Here is a 22,980-nt window from a genome sequence, read left to right as displayed (position 1 = left end):
TCACTTTGGTTTACAGTCACCCAATGACAACACCGAAGAAGAAAAGCATGCTGTTCCTTGCAGACATGCCTGCTGCAGGTTTGTCTTAGTTTTCACTGCTCTCTGGAGTTAGCATACATTTGCTTTCTTACGAGCTGTATCGCGTCCTCTGGTGTAGGGCGGCGTCTCAACTCTCGCTTCGATACGCCTTCATAAGAATATGAGTTTGTAAACACTTGAGTGCCTGATAAAGAATAACGTATTATGTCTCCCGTCATCCCCTGCGAAAACAACGGGTATTTATGATGCCGTTATCTGAAGGCAACAGCTAGCTAAAAGTTTACAAGGCTGGGTGTGAAAACTTAGCTGAAAGTTGACCGAATGTTTACAGAACAATGCTCTAATGCTCAAGTAAGCAGAAAACTTAACAAAGATAACTGTTGTTCCTGGTTTGTAACGACGACTTGTTTTTATTAGTCATTGGACCCTACATGTTTACTTTCACCTGCTAGCTTAATGAAGCTAACGTGCTATACGGTTTCCTATTAGCTTTACTGATGTGAAAATTTACCTTAGTGCTCTTTGTTTCGTGTTATATTAGCTTTTACGATAAAGTGACACTACTGTTAAGACAATTAAAAATAGAGTAATGCAAATTTGTCTTTAGTGGGTGATACAAACTCAACTGCGCTTGTGCAGCTGCACACTGTCAGGATGTCACCTGAGACCTATTCACCGTGTAATGAGTACAATAGAGAACAACTGTTTTAATCCCCACTGATGCCAGCTTTCCTGCGCTTGTTTGAACAAGCACAGCTTGTCACAGTTTCTGAATATGCCCGATGTCAAGTAGAAGGTCAAGTAGAAGGCAAGACAAATACATCATTTAGGATAATAAAGACATGAAACACCATGTGCTCTTATGTAAGTTTATATCAAGATGCAGACTTGTTTTCTCTTGTCAGTGATTAAATTTAATGTAAATCAGTCATATTAGTCAATCTTAACATTGGACAACAAGCACCACACTCATAACTTTTTATTTCCATTTGCATCAACAGGCCACAGCATGTGACATGAAAGCTATGTGTGAAATGGGCTGGTGTTTCTTCAGAGTTTGATGAGTGGAGAAGACAATAGAAAGCAGCAGTTCACCATGTCAGCTGAGCCAGACCCTCTACAACTTGTGAATCCTCCACCTCCTGAGGTGACCAATCCTAACAAGCTGGGGCGGAGGACCAACCAGCTGCAGTACATGCAGAACGTGGTGATCAAAGCTCTGTGGCGGCACCAGTTCGCCTGGCCTTTTTACAAGCCTGTGGATGCAGTCACTCTGGGACTAGCAGTAAGTAGAATGTGAATTTGGCAGAAATTGTCAATTGTATTTCCTTCATGTGAGCTTTAAACACAAATAATTGTATGACAATTCTTTACTTGCAAAATTACAGTAATGTACAGGCTTTGGATGATGATCCACCTACACCAACATCGTGTAGCTTTCTCTGTTGCCTCTGCTCTTTCTTCTCAGTAAAACTCTTTATATCCTTCAGTGTTTCTCTGTTTTTGTCATTCTTTCAGTGTAGCTTAATCTTTGTCTTTTGTTTCTCTTCTGGTTTTGCTTGCGTCCTAATTTTCACACACTCCCTGCTTAAACAACACAGTGAGTACATATATTAGACTGTAATGCCTCAGTCTGATCCAGCACTGACAGCTTATTCTCATACATGAATAACCAATGTAAAAAAAAAACAAAACAAGAACAAATGCAATAATATGCTTTTTAATAGGTAGATATGTTGGTTCTAGATGTTGACTTATTTGATAATAAACTAATTTCATAGGGGCATGCTTTACTGTGGGTCATTATTAGGCCTAATTAAACCTACAGTGAACTCAGAGGATTTTCTAGAGTTGTGTACAAAGATATTCCAATTTATTATCACATTTGTTTGTTTGTTCAAAAGTCTGGGGTCACCAGGCCAGTTCTATAGCTTCTCTGATCAGCATACCAGTTCAGCTGTGCTAACATCATTTCACAGGAGTTTTCTAATCATAAATTAGCCTTTTTAACATGATTAGCTAACACAATGTACCATTAGAACATAGAAATGATGGTTGCTGGAAAAGGGCCTCTGTATACCTACTACATTAACAGTGTCTAGACTGTATGTCTGATTACTTTAATGTTATCTTTATTGAAAAAAATAGACATTTCCAAGTCACCCCAAACTTTTGAACGGTAGTGTATGTAGTTTTGACCATGATTTGTTTTGGTTATGGTAATAGTATAGTCAAGGAAGTTTGTTGAGATTTTTTTACAATATGGTTTGATCTTGTTTGATCTTCTCAGTTCTCATTTTCTTGCCTCATCTGACCAATTCTAAAAAGTTAATTAACTTAGCGTGTATGACACTTTCAGGCTGACCTAAATACTTGCTTGAAAGTGAAATAAACTGAAGTGTGTATGGAAGTACAGACCTGTGCTAACTTTGCTAGACCTCCCCGACAATGTGGGCCAGCAGAGGAGGTCATTATATCTCACACCGACTGTGTCTTTACAATCAGGATTACCACAAGATCATAACATCTCCCATGGACATGGGAACTATCAAGAAACGATTGGAGAACAACTACTACTGGAGTGCGAGTGAATGCATGCAGGACTTCAACACCATGTTCACCAACTGCTACATATACAACAAGGTGAGGGGCTTCCTGAGGGCTGATTGGAAATGCTGCTTCTTCTCATCAACCCTGACCATCTCTCTCCGTCTGTCCCTAGCCCACAGATGACATAGTGCTGATGGCTCTGGCCTTGGAAAAGATTTTCTTGCAAAAGGTCGCACAGATGCCTCAGGGAGAAGTGGAGATTTTTAAAGGGAAAGGCAAAAAAAGTAGCACTCCAGGTAATGATGCTCCTTTATGGAGAGATAATTAGCTTCAGGCCTCTTCATTTTGTTAGATGAGACACCTAATTGAAGGAATGCATTTGATTGCATGTGTAGTTCCAACACAGATTAAATAGAAAACAAAAATGAATTGAACATTTAAGAAAGATGTGAACAATAAATTGGGTATTTGAACTGTTAAACACCTCGCATGTGAACGTTCCATTTGTTTTTTTATGTGAATGTTGGTGCGTCTTCAGCAGTCCTAACCTTTTAAATGATTTATCAGACAGCAGGTGCAGACGTGAAAGCGCAGGCCGAGCAGTCACATCTTCTAAGAGCGACATCGAAGGGATGGAGTGGCCACAGCAACAAAACGAGCAGCTGAAGTACTGCAGCGACATCCTGAAGGAAATGCTGTCCAAGAAACATGCGGCCTACGCCTGGCCTTTCTACGAACCTGTGGACGCCAAAGCTCTGCAGCTACACGATTACCATGACATCATCAAACACCCCATGGATCTTAGCACTGTTAAAGTAAACTATTTTTCGTCCTATTTATTTCTAAGCATGCAGTCACTGTCTGTGGTTTTTCCTCATTTTTTGTTTTTTTTTTTTTTTTTTCAGAAAAAGATGGATGCAGGAGAATACCAGAGTCCACAGGAGTTTGCAGCAGATGTTCGGTTAATTTTCTGTAACTGCTACAAATACAACCCCTCACATCACGAGGTTGTCAGTCAGGCCAGGAAACTTCAGGTATGTTATATCAGACAGTTAAATATATCAGACTTTCCTTTGGGCTATCCTTTTTTTCATCTCTTTCTTCCTTCAGGGAGTGTTTGAAAAAAGGTTTGCAAATTTACCAGAGGAGCGTGTGGACCTGCTCGCACCAGCGGGTGCTGTGCCTGCTCACGGCGCAGGCTTCAGCGGCAGCACATCCTCCAGTTCAGACAAATCAGAGACGGCAGAGGAGCGTTCCACCCGCCTTGCAGAGCTGCAAGAACAGGTGGGTTTCCTGCACTGATCTCTACATAAGAAAGATCCTTTCACACATGTTTCACACACAGTTCTGGGTATAATGTGGAGAGTCAGGTCATGACATTGTCTGGTGTTTCCCAGTCACTCAAGCAGCTCACAGCAGGAAAGTGCCTGAGCCAGGGTTCCCACAGGTGCTTGAAAGTGGAATGGTCTCATAACAACCTGCTATCTGACTAAATAGTTGGCCAATACAGCAAAGTTTTCCACATGAGATGAGATATCTTCCTAGTTGGCAGCATTCTGGGTGTACACAGACCAGCAACAAAGATTTGATTTGATTTGATCTGCAGCATTAAATAGTTCTGTGATCTTACTGTTTGTCTCACCAGCTCACAACACGAAGAGAGAGATGAATAGATAAATCATCTAAGATGCAGAGGATGTTGTTGACTGATCTGCTGCGCTAGCATAATGCTAAATCAGTTAGACACTGGCGTGACCTCCAAACTGTTACAACTCTCTGAATCTTGTTTCCTTCTCGTTGGTTTCTTGGTGCTGCCATATGTGCTGTTTATTGCAACATTATGTAGCAGCACAGCAGTAATCCTTCTCTGTCTGCAGCTAAAAGCCGTCCATGAACAGCTGGCTGCTCTGTCTGAACCTCCTGCAAACAAACCAAAGAAGAAGAATGGAAAGGACAAGAAGGAGAACAGCAAGCACAGTAAAGGACGTTTGAATTCCACATGTGCTTCAAATTCCAGCTCCAGGTATGCCGGTTTGATTGATTTATTTTTTTGATCTATTACACGTTCAGGTTTTTACTGTTTTGTCTGAACTCCAGGCAGATTTGGAAGGGCAGCAAAGACTGGGATTCAGGCAAAGAGTGCTCGCCGATGTCATACGAAGAGAAGCACCAGCTGAGCCTGGACATTAATCGCTTACCTGGCATGAAGCTGGGCCGCGTGGTGGACATCATCCATGCACGAGAGCCCTCAGTGTGCAACAGCAACACAGACGAGATCGAGATTGACTTTGAGATATTGAAGCCGTCCACTCTGCGCGAGCTGGAGCAATATGTCAAGTCATGTCTGTTTAAGAAGTTTAAGAAATTTCAAAGTAAGTACAAAGCCATCTTTCACATTAAGGAACTATTTACCCACATCATTTCAATGCCATCAAGGATCTGTAGCATTTAATTGGCGATGGTGCTTCTTTTGCTCCCCTCAGAGAAAAGCAGTCAGACTGCATCTCAGCACGTCAGCAGCAGCAGTTCTTCAGACTCTGCCAGCAGCAGCTCCACTGACTCCACCTCAGAAGACAGTGACTCATGATCACTGCATTGTTTTTATTTATTTCCTCCTCTGTGACCAAAAACATTCTGGAAAATTCCCTCATGTTTTTGTATTCAGCACATCTTTTCTCATTTTCTTTCTCGGTAAATCACAATGTCCATCTGTGGCGTCTCTTATCAGACACTGTAACTCTGGCTACAGATATAGAAAGACAAGGGGCCGGAGCACACAGCCAGTATCCTGTTTTTTTTTTTTGTTTTTTTTTGCCATTCACTCTGTTTAGTTTTTCCAAATGCATTAATTCAGCCGTTTAACCTATTAGCAGTCAATTAGCTTCAGATTAGTGCATCCATTTGTTGTACAATCATGCCCCCAAGGTAGAAGAAGAGGAGTTTCTCAGCTCTGGGTTCTTTAGGTTATAATGCAGATCTTTGGACAAGGACTGGAAGAAATAGGCGGCCATTTTTAGGCTCACAGTTTCTGTATAATCATTCAGTGAGTCCTTCCTCAGGCTAAAAAAATGCAAGTTAAACTCAGGTGCCAAGTCTTAAATGAATATTAATTTTGAGTGAAAATGAAAACAGTTTCAAAGTCTGTTATGTGAAATACGTGAATGTACGTTTTTTGTGCAGTTTTCGAACCGTTCTTCAAGCTCGTAGGGTTCTGTTTGTATTTCAAGTGCCAAACATTGTTCTAACAATGATACACAAATGCATTCTGTACAGGCGGTACTCCATAATGTTCTCTGTTGAGGTTTTGTGTCCAAGAATATGGCTGCTTATAAAAAACAAATCCTTCAGTGCAGGATAGATTGTCACAAAAATCATCTCCTTCAGTTAAAGCTGTTTTGTTAATAAAACAATAAAAGATTGTGTTAAATTTAATGTTGTGTTCTTTATTAAATGAATGAAATTAATGAAAGCTGCCTCGACTCCGCTTCCAGCTGGTCTGCCAACTGCTCAGCAGAAAACTGGCACGGGCCCAACGCTGGTCAAACAGCTGGTACGTCCATCAGATCTCTGCCGCTTAACTACTTTCAATGAGCACCAGAAACACAGCAACTGTGCAGTCAAGGGGGTAAAGCACAAAGTCACTGGTAGGGAGAAGATTTAGAGAAATCAAAAGATCTCTGAGGATTAACACTAGATGCAGTTCAGCAACCTGCCAGCAGATGGCCCTCATGTAGCATCTACAGCTGCAGATATGCTGGGTTTTATGCCCTGTGTTTATTATAATAATAATAATTGGTGAGTGCTTTTTAATTACAGATCACCTCATAACAGAAATACAGATTAAAGGGATGTAAATATATTTGTATTAAGAGAAACAATGTATTTTTTAAACTGTATAAATGCTGAAACACTGGAAGCCGCCCTGGCTTGCATTCAGTACGGCCATTCATCATGTGCCCCATATTTTTTTTTCCTCCCCTGCTTGCTGTCTTTGCTCTGTGCACGCTGCGCTCTTTGTGACCTGCATTCCCATCATGCCACATGGAACATGCCATCCGGAGGCCCTCAGCAGCCTTGGGGGCATGATTGATCAGTGCCACAACTCCAATGACAAGCAGTCATTTCTGCCATTTCTGGCCATCACTCATCATGGTGAATCTATTTTTTTTTAAGACCACACACAAACTGTTTGCTCTGATTAATGGACTGCTGGTGTTCATTCTACTTTTTTAACACAGTGTAGAAGACCAATGGGAAAGAGTATAGATGAGCCTGTGACATATATCAAGAAGCTTAATTTAGAACAGTGTTGGCCATTTGTAGCAAACTTTATGGCACTTATTAATTCATTTCAAAAGTGTTACTTATGCAGGAGGAGGTTTTGCTGAGCATGATGTTTTGCAGCAGGGCGCTGCATCATGGGCACACACATAGGGAACACACAGTCCTGGGAGCTGCCCTGTTTCTCCCACAGTACAAATGTGAAGTGTGTCTTCTTTGTTTCTTTTTTTTAAAGATCTGAGAGACAAAAAAAGCTGTAACAACATGTTCTAGCAGCAACATCTTAACCTTCACTTATCTATCTGACAGAGCTTTTGTTCAAAGAATCCAAGTCTGGTGTTGACAACCACATATTTCTTCATGTAAATGGTGTGAGTTAGGTCCCTTGCTGTCTTTTTTTATTTATTATTATTCTTTTTAACAGGAACCCGTAGGAGCATAGCAATGCACTCCCCCTCCTGGTTAAAGATTTATAAGCCATATTTTAGAGTGATGGGACTGTTCAAATGCCCCTTAAAGGTTAAGTGATCTCATGGCTCCAAAGGCCATTTGTACATCACAGAATTCACACAGCAAAGGACATGATCACCATCCAATTATGCAGCTTGCCCAGTTTTCATACTACCAGTGTTGCATATTATGCATGAGTTATTGTCAGAGTTCAATGAGGGTTTTGCTTTGTATTTAGAGTCTATTTTTAAAAAGATAGGTATGGTCTTGATTGGTCTTCTGTATGGCCTATAAATGTGGCTTTCTGCACAAACCACATCCTGTACTCCTTTGTGTGAAAGTCAGAGTGAGTGAAAGAAAGGTGCAGCTTAAGAGGTAGGTGCAGGTTTATTTGCTCATCGCTGATAAGAATCATGTCAAACAACTCCATACTGTAAACCAACGGGAGCACTATAAAACCACTTCAAAGGGTTTGTTGGTTTTTTTTCAGCTTGTGGTTGCAAAAAGCTGCAAAATCTGTTTAAAAATCCCCCAAAAGAAGCACAAACAAATCGGATTTCTATCTGCTCCTCTCTGTTTTATGCCTGGAGATAAATTAGCTGAACGTCTCTGTGGGGTTTTCTGGAGGAGGGATAGTGTGATGAGTTGAGGAAGTAATGAGACATGACAAAGGAGGATTAACAAGGAACAGGTGGCTTATATGTTAGTAGAAAATTAAGTGATTAATTGATAATTTCATTAAGGGATGATGACATCGTTAAAAAATACAGAGGAGTAGAAAAATATCAAGTTCAATTTTCTAAACATGATGAATGGCCATGATGTTTTGTATCATATTGAATCACATGTCTTTGTTTTTAACATTCTACTTGTGCTACCTGAAAACATGTCCTCTATCTAAATCTCTTGAGCTTTTTGTATCCTTTTACTGTAACGTCTGTTTACGCTCGGCTGAGCCCCCCCCCCCCCCTGTATACAGTAAGTACAGGCTAAATACATGACGGTAATTTTGGTGATCTCTCTTGGGGCCGGCTGCTCTTTCCTGTTACTGCAGAATATGTCACGTTGCAGAGTGACTGTGAGTCCTACACTTCCCAGCATGCAACCTGATTGTATCAATGAGGCCTGATTGTATAGCTCAAGCCCAAGTCTACATGTGTGCACATGCAATCTGAAGTCTTGGTAGCAAGGTTAGCACTCCTTTGGCTACATCCAAACCAAAATTACACATTGACAAAAAAAGTACTCGTGTATGTGCTGACAAGACTTTAATTTGACTCTCTTTGCCTGGTTAATGACTGTATCCGTCACTCAAACAGCAAAGTTAAGCCAGAATTGTTACTGTAATTCATTCAGAGTATATTTTCCATTGCTGCAAGAATTCACATCATTTGAGATTCCCAAACGGACATGTTTGGGAAGTGATGTTATTCTTGTGTCATTTGGACATCATCGGGTCACGCAGGGTCACGCAAACGCATCAGTTTGGATAGATCAAACAGCAACAAAAATGACAAAGCGAAAGTGTATGTATGTGTGTGTGTGTGTGTGTGTGTGTGTGTATGTGCGTGTTTTATTGTCCCTTAAATCCCCTCAAATGTCAGTGGGCCGTGTAATGCGCGCTTGGCCGTCAGAGGGCGCATCTACAACTCAAACACACACTCCCTGAAAAGTCAGATTCTTGGGAGTGTGTGGAGCCACTTCGGGAAAAGTGTGGACACACTATCCCAGTTTTAACTTTGCAGGAGGGTTATCAGCACGTGCGCGGTTCCTTCACCTCTCTGGGTTTGGACTCAAAGCGTGACGCACGGACGCTTTCCTGTTTTTTTCGTCCGATTTTGTGCAGGTCGTGTTGGTTGGTTGGTTGGTTGGAGTTGGGACCGCTAAAACATCTCAGTCCGAGAAGGGGAAACACGGAGAGAGGAGGCGGACGTAGAACAGGAAAGAGGCAGAAATCAGTGAAAAGCTGCGCCGTGTGCACGGATAGCGCTGATTTGGATCGTGCGTAAAAGCGCGAAAACAAAAGTAGCAAGCGGATAAATGTGAACACAGATTCCTTTCTTTTTCCTTGGACATGTTTCCGCTGCTGGGGAGTGACGTTTAGACTGTTGTGAAAAGAAGGAGATCCCAGCCCCGTGGGTGTGTGTGTGTGTGTCTGTGTGTGTGTTATCTCTCATTTTACCACTGGAACTTCTGTTTTTTTTTTAAACTGAGGAGGAAACGTTAGATGCAAATGCGTTAGGTGACTGAGCTTTTTGTGTTCATCTGAGGAGACTTGACGCGCCGCTTTCCCCCTCCACATTGCATAGTAGGCTGTGTGCTGTTTGGTTCACTGAAATGTGAGACACCAAGTCGCTACATGACAAACCGCTGCATCCAGCTGTTTGGTTTGGCACTGTTCTAACGCTCTACTCTCGCCTTTTCTTTTCATTTTTTTGGGGATCGGATATGCTGAAGAAACTTTTTAAGAATGAAGAGAAGAAAATTCCCGTAGCACGCCTCTGTTTTCTGCTCACACCGTCGCCGCCTGCTGAAGTGGATCCCTGTTATTATTTGAGTCCTTTTCAAGCCTTCATGTCGAGGAGGCAGGAGAGCTGACATGCCTCTGGAATGGGGATATAGTGCGGTGACCTACTGCGATTAACGCAAAGTTGTAAAATTGCCTGATTATCGAGCTGATAGTTAATGATTAAGACATCCGGAGCCGGTAGGGAATCGAGTGTTGTGCCTGCTTGTGCGCAGTGAAAACAGCCCCTCTCCCCCCTGATCGGCTCGCTGTGAAACCCACTTCGAGGTTATAGTTTGTGAAGGATACGAAGGATCTCCCTCTCTTCTACGGAGCCGATATGGAGGAGTGGAGACAATGCGGGCGGTGGTTGATAGACTGCAAGGTCTTGCCCCCGAATCACCGGGTCGTGTGGCCCTCGGCGGCCGTCTTCGACTTGGCACAGGCCCTTCGAGACGGAGTTCTACTGTGCCAGATGTTGCACAACCTCTCCCCTGGATCAGTGGACCTGAAGGAGATCAACTTCAGACCCCAGATGTCACAGGTGAGTCTGGCACCAAGTGTCATCATGTCTTATACATGCGTTCCTGCGTTTTTTCTCCATCCATACCAGCACTGCCAGTGAGATGTTGAATGTTTTTTTGTTCTTTTGCTTGGATGTTGTAAAACATTCTGGATTTTCTTTGTTAATCCACAGATTTGAACTTCCTGTCACAACAAGCCCTGTTTCTTGGCACAGATCAGAGTTGCTATCAGTGTGATTCAGCAGCTGAACAGATGCTGAGGGTGGTGTACGCACTAATATGTGTTTGAAGACGTGCAGGCTTCATTTAGTTTGGCACAGGTGACTCCTGCCCATAGACACCCATTCAGTTATATGTTGCATGCAAACGATGGTTCCCAGGCCCTCGGGGATGATGTTGGCTTTAGATTGGCTTCCTGTTGTGGCTCCAGGTTACTTAAACGATGTCTTATTTACATTCTCCAAATGAGGAAGTTGCGTGAGTCTGCACACATCCTCAGTTTTCTTAATTTTTGTAGCATCAGACGGGTGTGGCAGGTTCTTCAGACAAAATACAATGAAAGAACTTGTAAATGAGATGCTTCTCTTTTGTAGCAGTGGCTGAGAATGATTGACCCTGTTGTACAGCTGCAGAGAGAAGTGAAGTTTACCGTTATTCCTTTGTGGAGGAAAGAGGAATCACCTTCTCGGCGTTGTCATTAAATGAAATAAAAGTCTGAGCGCCGCTGCGATTAGAGGGTTTTAGATGATCTCCACACAATAAAAGCTTCCTCTTCACTTCAGCTCATTCATGTTTCCAAAAAGCCAGTGTAAGAGGAAGTGTCGGGTGCCACAGGAAGTTTACATGACCACAGCAGTGCAGTTAAAGTGTTCTGTGGCAAACGCTTCTATTGACTTTTCTTCACCCTGATGTCTAAAGTTAAACGCCACAGAGCATGTTGTGCTCAGAGGTCTAGAAGTTCGGAGCGGCGGATGGATCATGGGTGCAGTTTTGGGTCCTTCCTATTGCCATGGCTGTAGAGGCTAATGGGGCTATCATACAAGAGCCCTCTGACAGCACATTTGTCTGATGTTCTTGGCACACCTTTCCGTGACCCGTTTCTGTCACAATAATGTGTGAATGTAAGTGTTACGTGTGTCTGTCTGCCTTCACTCTGTGTGTGTGTTGACTGCCTCTTTCTAACAAACATTACTCACTGTTGCTTAAGCTTTCCTAGAAATGTAAATTGATCGGCCCATATTGATTCACAATGTGGTTCAGACTGCAGGAAAAAAAGTGTCCAAAAATCTGATTCTTACTTCCTGCTCACAGCGCCGATCATTTTGAGCAGGGTTTGCGACGCTTCTGTGTGTGGTTCTCTGTGGGAAACAGGCCTGATCTTATGTCAGAACAGGTCACTGAATGAAGAGATAGCCGTGATGGAGGTAGTCGGTGAGATGTCAGACCTCACGTATTTGGGGTGACACCTCTGACATTTGTGGGTCACATGATGAGCGGTTTGTTGGCTGCAAGTTCCCAATGAAATCAAGTGTTTTTACTAAACTGTATTTTTTCCTTACAACTATGTTTCATCTATTAGATGCTTCATCTTCTGTTCAACCTGTGTGCCTGTACCTGTAGAGCTGGTGCTGATAGGTGGTCTCAGACCAGTCAGAGGGCTTCACAGAAACAGTGTTGTGGCCTAGCCAGGTTCCTGCTTCAATAGGAAATGTGGTCGTTTAGTGGGAACTTTAAGGTTTAAAGAAGCTCAAACTTAACAATGTGACTGTGGTTGGATCACATGCCTGGAAGCATTTCTCATTGTCCAGGCTGTGTATGGGTATTGGACAAAACAAACATTTGAGAGAATTTTGGCACTTTCTTTTGCCCTTTCTTAGTAACCAAGCTTACCAGCTATAGAAGCTACTGACTTCAATGATTACAAGGAGAGTGAGAGAGAGGGAGAGAGAGGTCTGGATGGCATGCTTTGATCCACCCACTAATCCCTCACTCCCAGTCCCACTGAGTGAATCTGCAGTCAGGGTTGGAAGGGGTGTCCTCGGTGACAAATTGGGTTAAACAAAATCCTGGCAGCAGAACAGAGTTGTGTGATTTATGATAAGGAGAAAGGTCAGAGCGCATGTGCTTTTAACACTCAACAACACGCAGTCAGTGGCTTAGCCAAATGAAGAGGAGGTGAAGCGGAGCGATTACATTATTTGCTCTGGACAAAAATGTCTTTCCTGCTCACGCTGGGATTGATAGTTTCAGAAATTGAGTTTTGTCTGAAAAATAAAATGCTCAAAAATAAGACGAGGTGTGCCCCCCCCCATCCTAACCATGGATGCTCAGACATGTTAACAAGTGACTTTAATGCTCTAAAGTTTGGCTTTGATCCCAGTTGTGCTTCCAGTTCATTATCTTTGTTTGTGCACATTTCGCAAAGGGAAGTCACTCTCAGTGTTATGTGTTGGAGAGTCGTTCCTTTCTATAAATAACACGATGTTGAAGGTTTGAGGATGAGAAGGTGTGTTTGTGACTAAGCGCAGCATCTTTGTGTTCAAACACAAGGTGGGCTTTCAGTGTGGCGTTGTTTACGTCTAAGCCTGCATGGAAATGATCAATAGATATGTCAATCAGTGCAAGTTATCTGACCTTATTGTTGGTATCAGTTAAAATGCCAATAAAAAAACGATAAAATATCTTCTTTTAACTTATATATATATAAACATATCCGTATGATGGGTTTGAATGCGGATACAGCATGGTAGCACAATTAGCAATTTAGCATCCATTTTTATTAATACAAGCCTGCGCCAGTCTAAAAATGAAAGTAGAGCCATGGTGCATTCGATCCGCATAATTAGCACCTGCTTCTACAGCAGCTTTGATAGTGTTGCATGAACTGCAAAAAGGAGCGCGGAGTAGAATGTGACTGAATAAATAATGACTAAAAATGTGCATTCAGGTGGCTAAAAGGAGAAATGTCTATTGTTCATACTCATGATGAAAATGCAGGTGTATTAGTGTGACTTGGAAATGTTTTTGTTTGAATAACAACAGGTGTTGTTACTGACTGAAAGATATTTGTGTAATCACATTACATGCAGAATTTAAGCAGAGGATGTAAAGTAGCTGTTGCAACAAAGCTGTGAAACTGACCTTCATTTACGTGGTCAAATAAATCACTTGTTTGTTTGTGTTTGCAGCATTTATTCGTCTTTACCTCAAGGTTGTGAACGGATGCTTAATGAGAGCTGGTGTTTGCAGACTCAAAAGTGTTCGCATTCATAATCCAACGCCCGGGGCTGCGTCTGAAAGACAACACTGTGCTCTGCTCCCTGAAACCTTTTGTGTGTTCTGCAGTTTTTTTTTCACTTCTCATTCTCTCACTTTTTTTCCCTGTTAGTGAGGTGGTTGTGAATGCCTTTGGGATGACTCAGGCAGATGTGTGTGAGTGTGTGAGTGTGTGAGTGTGTGTGTGTGTGTGTGTGTGTTGCTGTGCTTTTGTTTCTGTGCACTTGCTTGTTATATCTGCAAGTATGTGTGAGAGATGTTACAGTACCTGTGTTCAGAGTGAATCACTGTCGGCTGAGCCCGTGCAGCTCTCCTGAATCTTCTCAGTACTCTGCGGGGATCCAGATCCCACACAGAGTCTGCTGCTTCCACTCGCAGTAATTGAGCTTCTTCCTCTTTGTCCAGCCTTCTATCTAAAATATTGGCTGCTGCTAGCAGGTAACAGAGGCTGATTCAAATGGGATTTTTTCAGAGGCTCCCATTGTTATACACAATTATGATAAAATTGCTGATGTGCTGTAAATAAAGTTCACTTGCCACTTGTCTAGCCTTTCAGTCCTGTTATTTTGGAAGCTACATTCAAAAGAAGTGGATGCAAATATTGTCCTCTTCATTCTTTTGTATAACTTCTATGTGTGTCTACTGCAATAGGGACACAGGGACCGCTAGACGGCTACATTTAACCCCCCTGATCGAATCAGTTCCATGCAGTCACATGATCACAGTACACTCTCACTGTTCTCTGCAGGTCATGCTTATAACACTGAAAGCCCAATTTTAGCTCTACAAGGTTAGAAATGAGATCAGAAGGAGTGTATGAAGCGGGGAGAAAATAAATGACATGTTAAATGCCAGCCCACCCTCTATTCTTAAACCTCTGTTTGCAGCCAGACTTGGTGGGGGTTAGTGGTGACTATACTGTAGACAACCACTCACCCCTGTCTCCCTAAGGGGTAATTTAATCTCAGCGTTAGGTCTACTGTTGACCCCCGTGACCCACAGCGCTCGCCGGATGCAGGTAATACTGCTAATGGAGCTCATTAGGGATACGTCCCGGGCTGAACAGCTGGGACGGTGCTGCTGGTAAGATAATGGGATTGACAACTAGGGAATGGGCCTAAGCCGGAGGATTCTAACCTTTTTGTGTGAGGTAATCTGACTCCTAAGGTCACAGAATCTTTTTGAAAACTGGAACGTTTGATAGTGGTATGGCTTTAGCTGTTGACGTGTTCAAGACTGGCCTATAAAGTGTGTTATTTCCTGAGCGAGTAGACGTCGCCTTTGTCTCAGCCTGTCAGTGTCTATGGCAAGAAACTTAGAAAGAGTTCAGGGCCACTGCATGGAACTGATTTGGAGAACTGCAGCATAAATCTGAAAAAAAGGTGACGAGTTATAAGGTAGTCTGAGTGATTTATTGGAAAGGAGTTTGCTGTTTTACCGCAGAAAAAATTCCAACATGGTTGGAGAGCGTGAAAAGATATTCCATCAAACATCATTGGCGTCTCTTTTTGCGCTTCCCCTTTCGCCATTTGTTGATCTGCTTGAAGTGATGGACAACGACTCACAGATGGGTCATCCAATCAGTTTTCAAGAGCGACATGCCAGATGGTTTGTTACACCATCTGGCATGTCAGGTTACCAGATACTGCATAGGTGTATTATTTTAAATTACACTTACACATATTTATAAGGATCATCCCTTGTTCGCAGTGAGATCAAATTACATCGCAGAGTACAGGACAGTATCTCCTTGGGCTTCTGGGAATTCAGTGTCCTCCTCCAGGTCTTTTTATTAGAGCATGTAGCATGCACGAGGGGGGTACTTTTCTTAAAATGAGAATGTTTGTTATGTTTCTGTCCAGCTGCTTCCATTCAAGTTAGGACCATTTTTGAAGAGCCTGATACGATTTATCCTCTTAAAGTTAATCCATGTTTCAGCTGTACAAACAGAACATTTGAATAGTGTTAATATCTCTGAAAGAACGCCCCGAGGGACCTGAAAAGTCTGACAATCAAAGCACATTTTTATTCATTACAGTGCAATGTGAAGAAAAGATTAATTCATTTTCGTAACTTACCTAAAGAAAAAAAACACCTTCCACTTCACCTTGATAGTACCAGACGTGCTTAGTTCTTACTGTGATAGATTCAGCCTTCCTCAGAGATCTTGCTCCATGTTGATGACAGCATCACAGAGCTACTGCAGATTGGTCAGCTGCACATTCATGATGTCAACCTCCTGGAGACGATTTGAGTGCGGTAGAGTCATCGTGGTGTTTGTAACTTGGTGTGTTATCCTGCTGGAACTAGCCGTCAGTAGATGTTACACTGCGCTCATAAAGTGATGGATGTAATCAGCAACAATACTCAGGCTGGCTGTGGCCTTTAAACCAGTTGCTACTAAGGCCCAAAGTGTGCCGAGAAAATCTCCCTTACACCATTACAGCAGCAGCAGCAGCCCGAATCCATGCCTAGCTCATGTTTACACCAAATTCTGAGCCAAACCCACTAGAAATGAAGACTCTTTAGACCCAATCAGCATTTTTCCAGTCTTCTGTTGTCCAATGTGGATGAGTAAATGTGAATGGTAGCTTTAGTCTGTTGTTCTCAGCTGACAGGAGTGACACCTGGTGTGCTCTGCTGCTGATGTCTGTCTGCTTCAAGGTTGCTGGGAGATGCTCTTCTGCACATCTCTGTTGGAACCAGTGCTTATTTGAGTTCCTGTTGTCTTTCTGTCATCTCCAACCAGTCGGACCATTCTCCTCTGACCTCAAGAATCAACAGAGAATTGTTGCTCAATGTTTTTTTTTTTTTTCCGCCCTTTTCTTTCTTTTTTTGGACCACTCTGTTACCTTTTAGACAGCTGTGCATATAAATCCCACACAAAACAACAGTTAAATCGCCTTCCTTCCTGGTTCTGATGCTCACTTTGACTTTCAGCACATCATCTTCACCATGTATGTGAGTTGCTGCAATGCGATTGGTTGATTATATTAATGAGCACCTAAACAGGTGTGTGTGTGTGTTATAATGTGGCTGAGTGTAAAAAAAAAAAAAGTCTACATTTTGACGGCAGCTTTAAAGCTTCTAAATGCAGCAGCATGTTTGGCTTTTCTTTACATTCATTAGCGAGCTAACGTCTCACAGTTTGCCATAGGCTCTCACTAAATAAATAAATAAATAAATAACTAAATACAAGGCTGTAAAAGCGTGCAGCTTGTGGAGCTGTGTGAGAGGAGGAATGCATAGACTGCAGAGATTTAAATAGGAAAACAGTTCAGCAGCAGCTGATTGAATTCCATAGCTTGGGTTGATATTCAATGAGTGCAAATGAATGGCCACACGTGGTTCTGCAGACGTGTAGGACGAAGAAACAGGAAGTGAATTTGGAATTCAAACAAGCTTCTTTATTTCTGACTGCCTGGCACATCTGGAACCACTGTGCATAACACTAACCACAGCTACCACAAGATGCACAACTGAAGACAGTTTTAGGCACGATGCAAACACTTTAAAGACCCCCTAGAGAATACGCTAATATTTAAAGAAATGCTTAATATTTCCACTTTAGTTATGTTGCACAGAATCACGTAATCCCCAGGCTGTAAGGGTCCAATCCGACCTGTGAGAAAACCTGCAGCAGAACAATCAGAATTTCCCTGATCATCAGAACACAGGCAGCGTAGGGATGTGACCATGTGTTAATCTCAGAGATGATGATTCAGTAGAGGACTAATAAACAGGAAATTGAAGCTGTAGTGGGTGGATGGGAGTTGGGAGGAATTTTATATCAGTTCTACATTATCATCTGACAGGCTTTAATAAGCCTCAGCACCGGGCGATGAAACACAACCTGGGAAATCTGTAATATTGAGACCTGTATACATTTTACACTTTTACTCTTTAGCTCGGTAACTTGCTAATGCTAACACTGGTCCAGCTCTGGAGTAAAGGAGAAGGATACAGGTGATGGGAGGGACGTTTTTTTTAAGGTTTCTCATTGCATGCTCAGTTAAAACACACCCATGAGTGCTAGATGAGTCATCAACCTTTTTTTGTATCATTTTGTCAGACCAGGTGACATATAGAGCCAACTTAGTGTAAAATGTCTAATATTTAAACATCAGCTGTAACACTATGGGAACTTTAGAGCTTTAAATCTTGGATTTTATGATAATTGTTATACCAGAAAAACACAAATAAAATATAAAGTGATGTATATCAATATATCAGCCTATATTCTTACAATACATACAGTACAAATATGGATTGCATGTATACACAAGGGGTTAAGACTTGAAAGCCAAACAAGAACTGCAAGAAAAATTAGATCAGCATTGTTGTTGTTGTAGATGAAGTGTTTCTTCTACTTTTACACTGCAATACGCTGCATTATTAAGCATCATTTGGTATTCTACAGTTGCTTGAACATGACTCAGCCATTCCCTACTGAAAACCAGAGCCATGCTTTTTATCATCTTGTCTGAAAAAACATGGCTCCACCTAAAAATCTTCCTCTTCTCTCCTCTCCGCATTCTTCAGGGAATGCTTTTAGTCTGAAATGCGAGCACAGCGTTTGTGCGGGGGAACTCCGAGTTGACCTAATCTTTCAGACTGAGAGGGGAGAGAATTTAAGTGATGTCATGCAGAGGCAGATTATAGGAACTCTAGAGTGGAGAGAGGGTTTTTTTTTGGTTGGTAAATTACCTTCCATGTGTGAAAACAGGAGCTTTCTCATAATTATTATCTTACCTAAGTAACCACATTACACTTGGAGGAAGCAGATCCTCCATGACAACATGCTGTCATTCCTCAAGAGACGGACACGGAGATCATGGAGCCTGATGGACACCGTCTGATTTCCAAAGAGGCTCCATCTGTATAGCGGTTGTTGGGGGTGATTAACATGGGCATGCGATGGAATGGCACCTGAATCTATCCCTGGTGCAGGCATGCTCTGCTGGACGCCGTCACTCCTCAGAGAAATGAGAAAAAGGGGAGGCCACAGTCCTGCCTCTGTAGTGGCGAGCCAGATGGCTGAATCTCCAGCCAAACCACAGAAGACCTATTTTTTCCATTCCATTTAGAAATTAACTTTGACTCTTCAGTTTGTTAATCAGACATTTTTGTTCTATTTTTGTGTTTTTCTTCCACACCTTGGACGTCATCTGTCTCCATCGACCACTGTCATAATGACACTTAGCCTGTTGTCAGAGCAGTTTGGTTGCCAGGAGTCCCGATTCCAGTTGTTGTGTTGGTTGACTGATTGTAGCTGTTTCCTGTGGTTGGGAACAGATTAGGATCTGGATTGGGGAGGAGGGATGGGGAGGGGGAGGTAAGAGAGGCACATCTCCACCCCACCTGCGGACACCTCCATCCCCAGCAGCACAAACACTCCAGCAGTCTCTTTCTGGGGGAAAGATAAACAGGGTCATATTTTTTTTTTCTATCTCTTTGCCAAAGGAAACAGATAATATGCACCCCTGTGCCGCACAGGCTGCCTGGTGGCCGGCTAAGTATAGGAGGAGTGTTTATATGTTGCACTAGCTGTGTATTTTTGCCACCGAATCAGCAACAAAAAAAAAAAGCGCTGATATCCCATTACCGACGTGTATTGATCATATCACATAATTGGCTGTGGTAGGAAGGAAGGAAGGACACAAAGCTAGGGTTACAATGTTTGGCTGAGTCCTATAAAAAAAAAGAAAAGGGCCAGCGCTTATTGATCCTCTCCACGGCTCGCTCTCTTGTTAATCATGCAAACAAAGTGGACCAGCGTGTTGTGTTGGGTTATAGAGGGCAGGAGAGATCACTTCCTCGTGCTCCACCTTTAGATCTTGCTGTAATTCAAACTGTTTCCAATTGTAGGGATCTTGCTGTGTTATTTTTTTATCAGCCGTGTAAGAAACCTCAAAGTATTTATTACATAATAAAAAAAAGAAGATTTAGTGCTAGAAAATCATGTCCAACTAATCAACTAGTCTTACTTCGTACTAATAAACTGCACAGCATGAACTTGGGGGCCGTGAATTCAATTTTTGTTATTGGATTTAATTCCCCACATATGAAATTAATCAGATGAGTGATTACAGGCTTAAAGAAACAAATCTCATAATGTAGAGGCAGGAAGAAACCCCCCGCCGCCTCCTCCTCCTGCTCAAGGACAGACAGAGAAAAGTATAAAAGCTAAGGTGTTGGAGATGAAGGTCGGCCTCTTTGACCACTGTACGGAGAGACAGAGAAAGAACAAACGCCTCAGTCATTTGTATTCAGGAGTTTTTCCACCATTAATGTACGTATCTCTAAAATACGCTGACGCTTTGCATACTAATGACGTCGCAATTGACGTTGTTAACAAAGAGCAGTGAGACCTGCTGTGGAAATTATCTTGCTTTATAGTGATTAAAAAAAAAAACCCTTTGTGGTGGACAGGAGAGAGAAAGGTGTTAAAGTGGAGAGGTGAAATGAAACATGGACATGCAGCATTACATATAATCACTCAGAACTGTGTGTGTGCAATAAGAAATGATGTGACTGAATCACCCTGTGATGGCTTCAGGATGCTATCTATACTTTTAACAAGAAAATCATGTTTACAAAAATCTGCTGGACAGTTTCAGCAGGTTGGATATGATACCAGTCTGTTATACCAGCCTGGTAGTCTGAGTACTTTGATTTTGAGTATCTGCCGATACCGTGTCCCGCTCCCATACTTTTAGGGTTCTCTACATCGGGTGAATGTCAGGTCACTCATTGAGATCATTAATTAATTAATAAATTATTTATGCCATTTTATGATCTTATGTCAGTTCTGCATAGCAACAGTCTGTTATATGAAATAATACATTGAGAAATGAATAATTGGGAGCAACAAGGATATGAAGGGATCAAACCTGCTCACCCTGGATACAACCATCCAATCAGAATCAAGTATTTACCACAATTATATGCAGTCTATGGTCGAGCAGTGTCTGTCCTTCATCTAATTGGTGTTATTTCACGTATTCATAAATACAAACCTTTGTATGTACGAGTCGACAGGTTGATCTATTGTTCATCGGGGCTTTTATTAAATGTCATTTACTGTCTGAAAGCTGCGGTTGTTGCTCATCTCTAAAGAAAAGTGGGTCTTTCACACCTCGTGCTGTCCTCCTTTGATTGATGACATTTAAAAAAAAAAAAAAAAAAAAAACAATTTCTCATAAGTGCCTGTTTGAAGAAAGGCAGGTGAACATCCTCGATCCAATCTATCTAAAAGTTAGAAGAAAAAAAGCTGCCGCCAGTTTTGGTTTTTAGCTTGATGAAAGCAACGGAGTGTGAAGACAGTAAGGCTCGGCAATTTAGAATTAATGCTGAGAGCTCCTTGGGAAAAAGAAAAAAACAAACAACGCATAGATAGAGAGGAGAAGGCGGAGTCAGAGAGGATCTGACTGAGAAGGAGAATTTAGCTTGTGAAATTGAGCGTGTCCCTCACACTGACGTACACCACTCATCTGCTTCTCCACAGCGTACCCTCCAAGATTTGCTTTAGCTGCGAATAGCTGGGTTATAAATCCGGTGCACTCAAGCTTAGCACCTGATGTTTGTCTTACATAATTATTGTATTCTTAACTAATGAATAATACCATTGTTAACTCATCACCTTTGGAATCCAATCGAACTTTGATCAGGCAGCGCACGCAGCATCATTGTTTTCATATGTTTGAGGTGCGATTGATAAGTTCGTAGCCTAACACGCTTTACAGATGCAGTCCATCTCTTTGGGCAAATAACTGCAAAGTCAATATTTCTGAGTTATTGAAAATAAATTCAGCAGCTGTGCCTGCCAGTGTGCAGTTTCCCAACTGCTCTGTTCTCCTGATTTGACCCTCCTGACTGCTACAGGAGGAAGAAGTAGCTCAGCAGTCAGCATGATGACAGCTATGATGATATGTATAAGTGTTGATGTAAGTACTCTCTGGGTGTACACGCTCTGCACACTTCACGGCAGATGGACTCCTTTTCACACAGTTTATGAACATTGATTTTGTTGCATCACTACATGTTTAATTTAGTGACTTAAAGGGACAGTTCAACCCAAAAAAAATCAACTATTCAATCCAACTGTCCTATTGTTCCATTGTATTGTTGAGAAAAAACCTATTTCCAAACATCTCAAACTTGCACCAGTGTATTTTATTTATTTATTGCAAATTGTTTCTTTAACTATGTTCCAGGAATGTCTTGCACCCTGTGCTAAAAAAAATATGCCTTTCTTCCTTGACTTTCACCTTGTCCCATATTGATATTATCCCATATTGAAAGCTGCGTCAACAAACTTTAGAAAAGGCTTATCAGTATAAAAACATCCCAGACGTGACGTGTTTGATTGATCTTTCTCGGCCTGTTTACCCAAGTTTTCCCTTTCCTTTCTCTGAGGACGCCGCTTCCCGCTTCCTGCTCAACATAAAGCACTCTGTGGGTGAGAGAATGAACCATAGAGAGAAAGAGTTGTGTAATCCCCTCCCCTCCCTTTCCCACTTAGTCAGACAACAAGAAACATCTGGACGCTGAACAGAGAGTTCCAAACGCACCCATCCCCACCTTCGGATGAGTCCAACAATGCTTTTGGCTCAGACTGTGCACTTGGAGTCTGGACACCCTACTGTTATGTTAGCAAACCCTGTCCAAGTGTTGCATTCTTATCGTGATTTCTCTGAGAAGATTGTGTGGGTGTGCTCTGGTGTCGAGTGCTTGCTGCACAGGGTAAAGTGTGTAATTTTCTTTCTCTGAGTGGGGTAAAAGGTGTTATTTTCCTCTCTGCATTTCTATCATAACACCCTGAGAGTCTTCTTCTTTTCCAGAGCTTTAAATCTTGTGCTGCTGTCATGTGAGGTGTGTTTTTATCAAACATCTGAATCAGAATAATTTCAGAATAATACAGATTGTGGTATTGCTTCTTAAACTCTGCCCACTCTCGCTCCGTCATCGACACCATGTGATTATGCAGTGCAGGTGCTGTAGCCGGAATTAGTGGGGCGTACTTCTGCTTTTATATTTTGCCTATTCACTCCACTGTGACGCTTTCAGTTTCCAATGTATCCTGCGCGTGCTGGTGCGGCAACGGTTAACGCCGCGGTTGGACGCAGGGGGTGTATTTCCCCAAATGTATGGAAATAATTTCACATTTCTGTCTTGCATGTTGGTAGATGTGCTGATGAATCGTTAAATCGGTGGTTATGTTAGCAGAGAAACAATTGGACAAATGTTTTCTGATTACAACCAGAAGTCATTATTATATTAATGAGGTTCACAGGAATGAGTTGGATTGACATGCAACATGGCTGACCATTCTGGCAAGGGCGATCTCTGCAG

The 22,980-nt window shown here is 42.1% G+C and overlaps 2 protein-coding genes across 2 annotated transcripts in view; both read left to right on the top strand.

Moving 5' to 3' along the window:
• The first annotated feature begins 15 nt into the window (after positions 1-15).
• On the top strand, positions 16-6,021 carry LOC114443432 (bromodomain-containing protein 3-like). Its single transcript, XM_028417445.1, has 10 exons — positions 16-78; positions 1,041-1,324; positions 2,545-2,682; positions 2,762-2,885; positions 3,157-3,404; positions 3,495-3,623; positions 3,700-3,873; positions 4,467-4,612; positions 4,687-4,961; positions 5,073-6,021. Exons 2-10 carry the CDS (start codon positions 1,100-1,102, stop codon positions 5,174-5,176), a joined length of 1,563 nt encoding a protein of 520 aa, XP_028273246.1. The 5' UTR covers positions 16-78; positions 1,041-1,099; the 3' UTR covers positions 5,177-6,021.
• Positions 6,022-8,998: 2,977 nt separating this feature from the next.
• LOC114443437 (guanine nucleotide exchange factor VAV2-like) overlaps positions 8,999-22,980 on the top strand; it is a 120,964-nt gene continuing 106,982 nt past the window's right edge. The window contains exon 1 of the mRNA XM_028417453.1: positions 8,999-10,370. Coding sequence (XP_028273254.1) covers positions 10,167-10,370 — 204 coding nt within the window. The 5' untranslated portion in view covers positions 8,999-10,166. The remainder of the gene's footprint in view (positions 10,371-22,980) is intronic.

This window comes from Parambassis ranga, chromosome 12 (genome assembly GCF_900634625.1).
Source record: "Parambassis ranga chromosome 12, fParRan2.1, whole genome shotgun sequence".
Taxonomy (NCBI): domain Eukaryota; kingdom Metazoa; phylum Chordata; class Actinopteri; family Ambassidae; genus Parambassis; species Parambassis ranga.
The sequence above is the reverse complement of the archived record's forward strand: the minus strand, read 5'-3'. Positions and strand labels throughout refer to the sequence as shown.

Bases quoted from the DNA above. Each gene is read 5' to 3' on its own strand.
- LOC114443432 (XM_028417445.1), top strand. From the start codon at position 1,100: ATGAGTGGAGAAGACAATAGAAAGCAGCAGTTCACCATGTCAGCTGAG. The intron at 3,405-3,494 runs GTAAACTATTTT...TTTTTTTTTCAG, and splicing joins TGGATCTTAGCACTGTTAAA to AAAAAGATGGATGCAGGAGA. The intron at 4,613-4,686 runs GTATGCCGGTTT...TCTGAACTCCAG, and splicing joins GCTTCAAATTCCAGCTCCAG to GCAGATTTGGAAGGGCAGCA.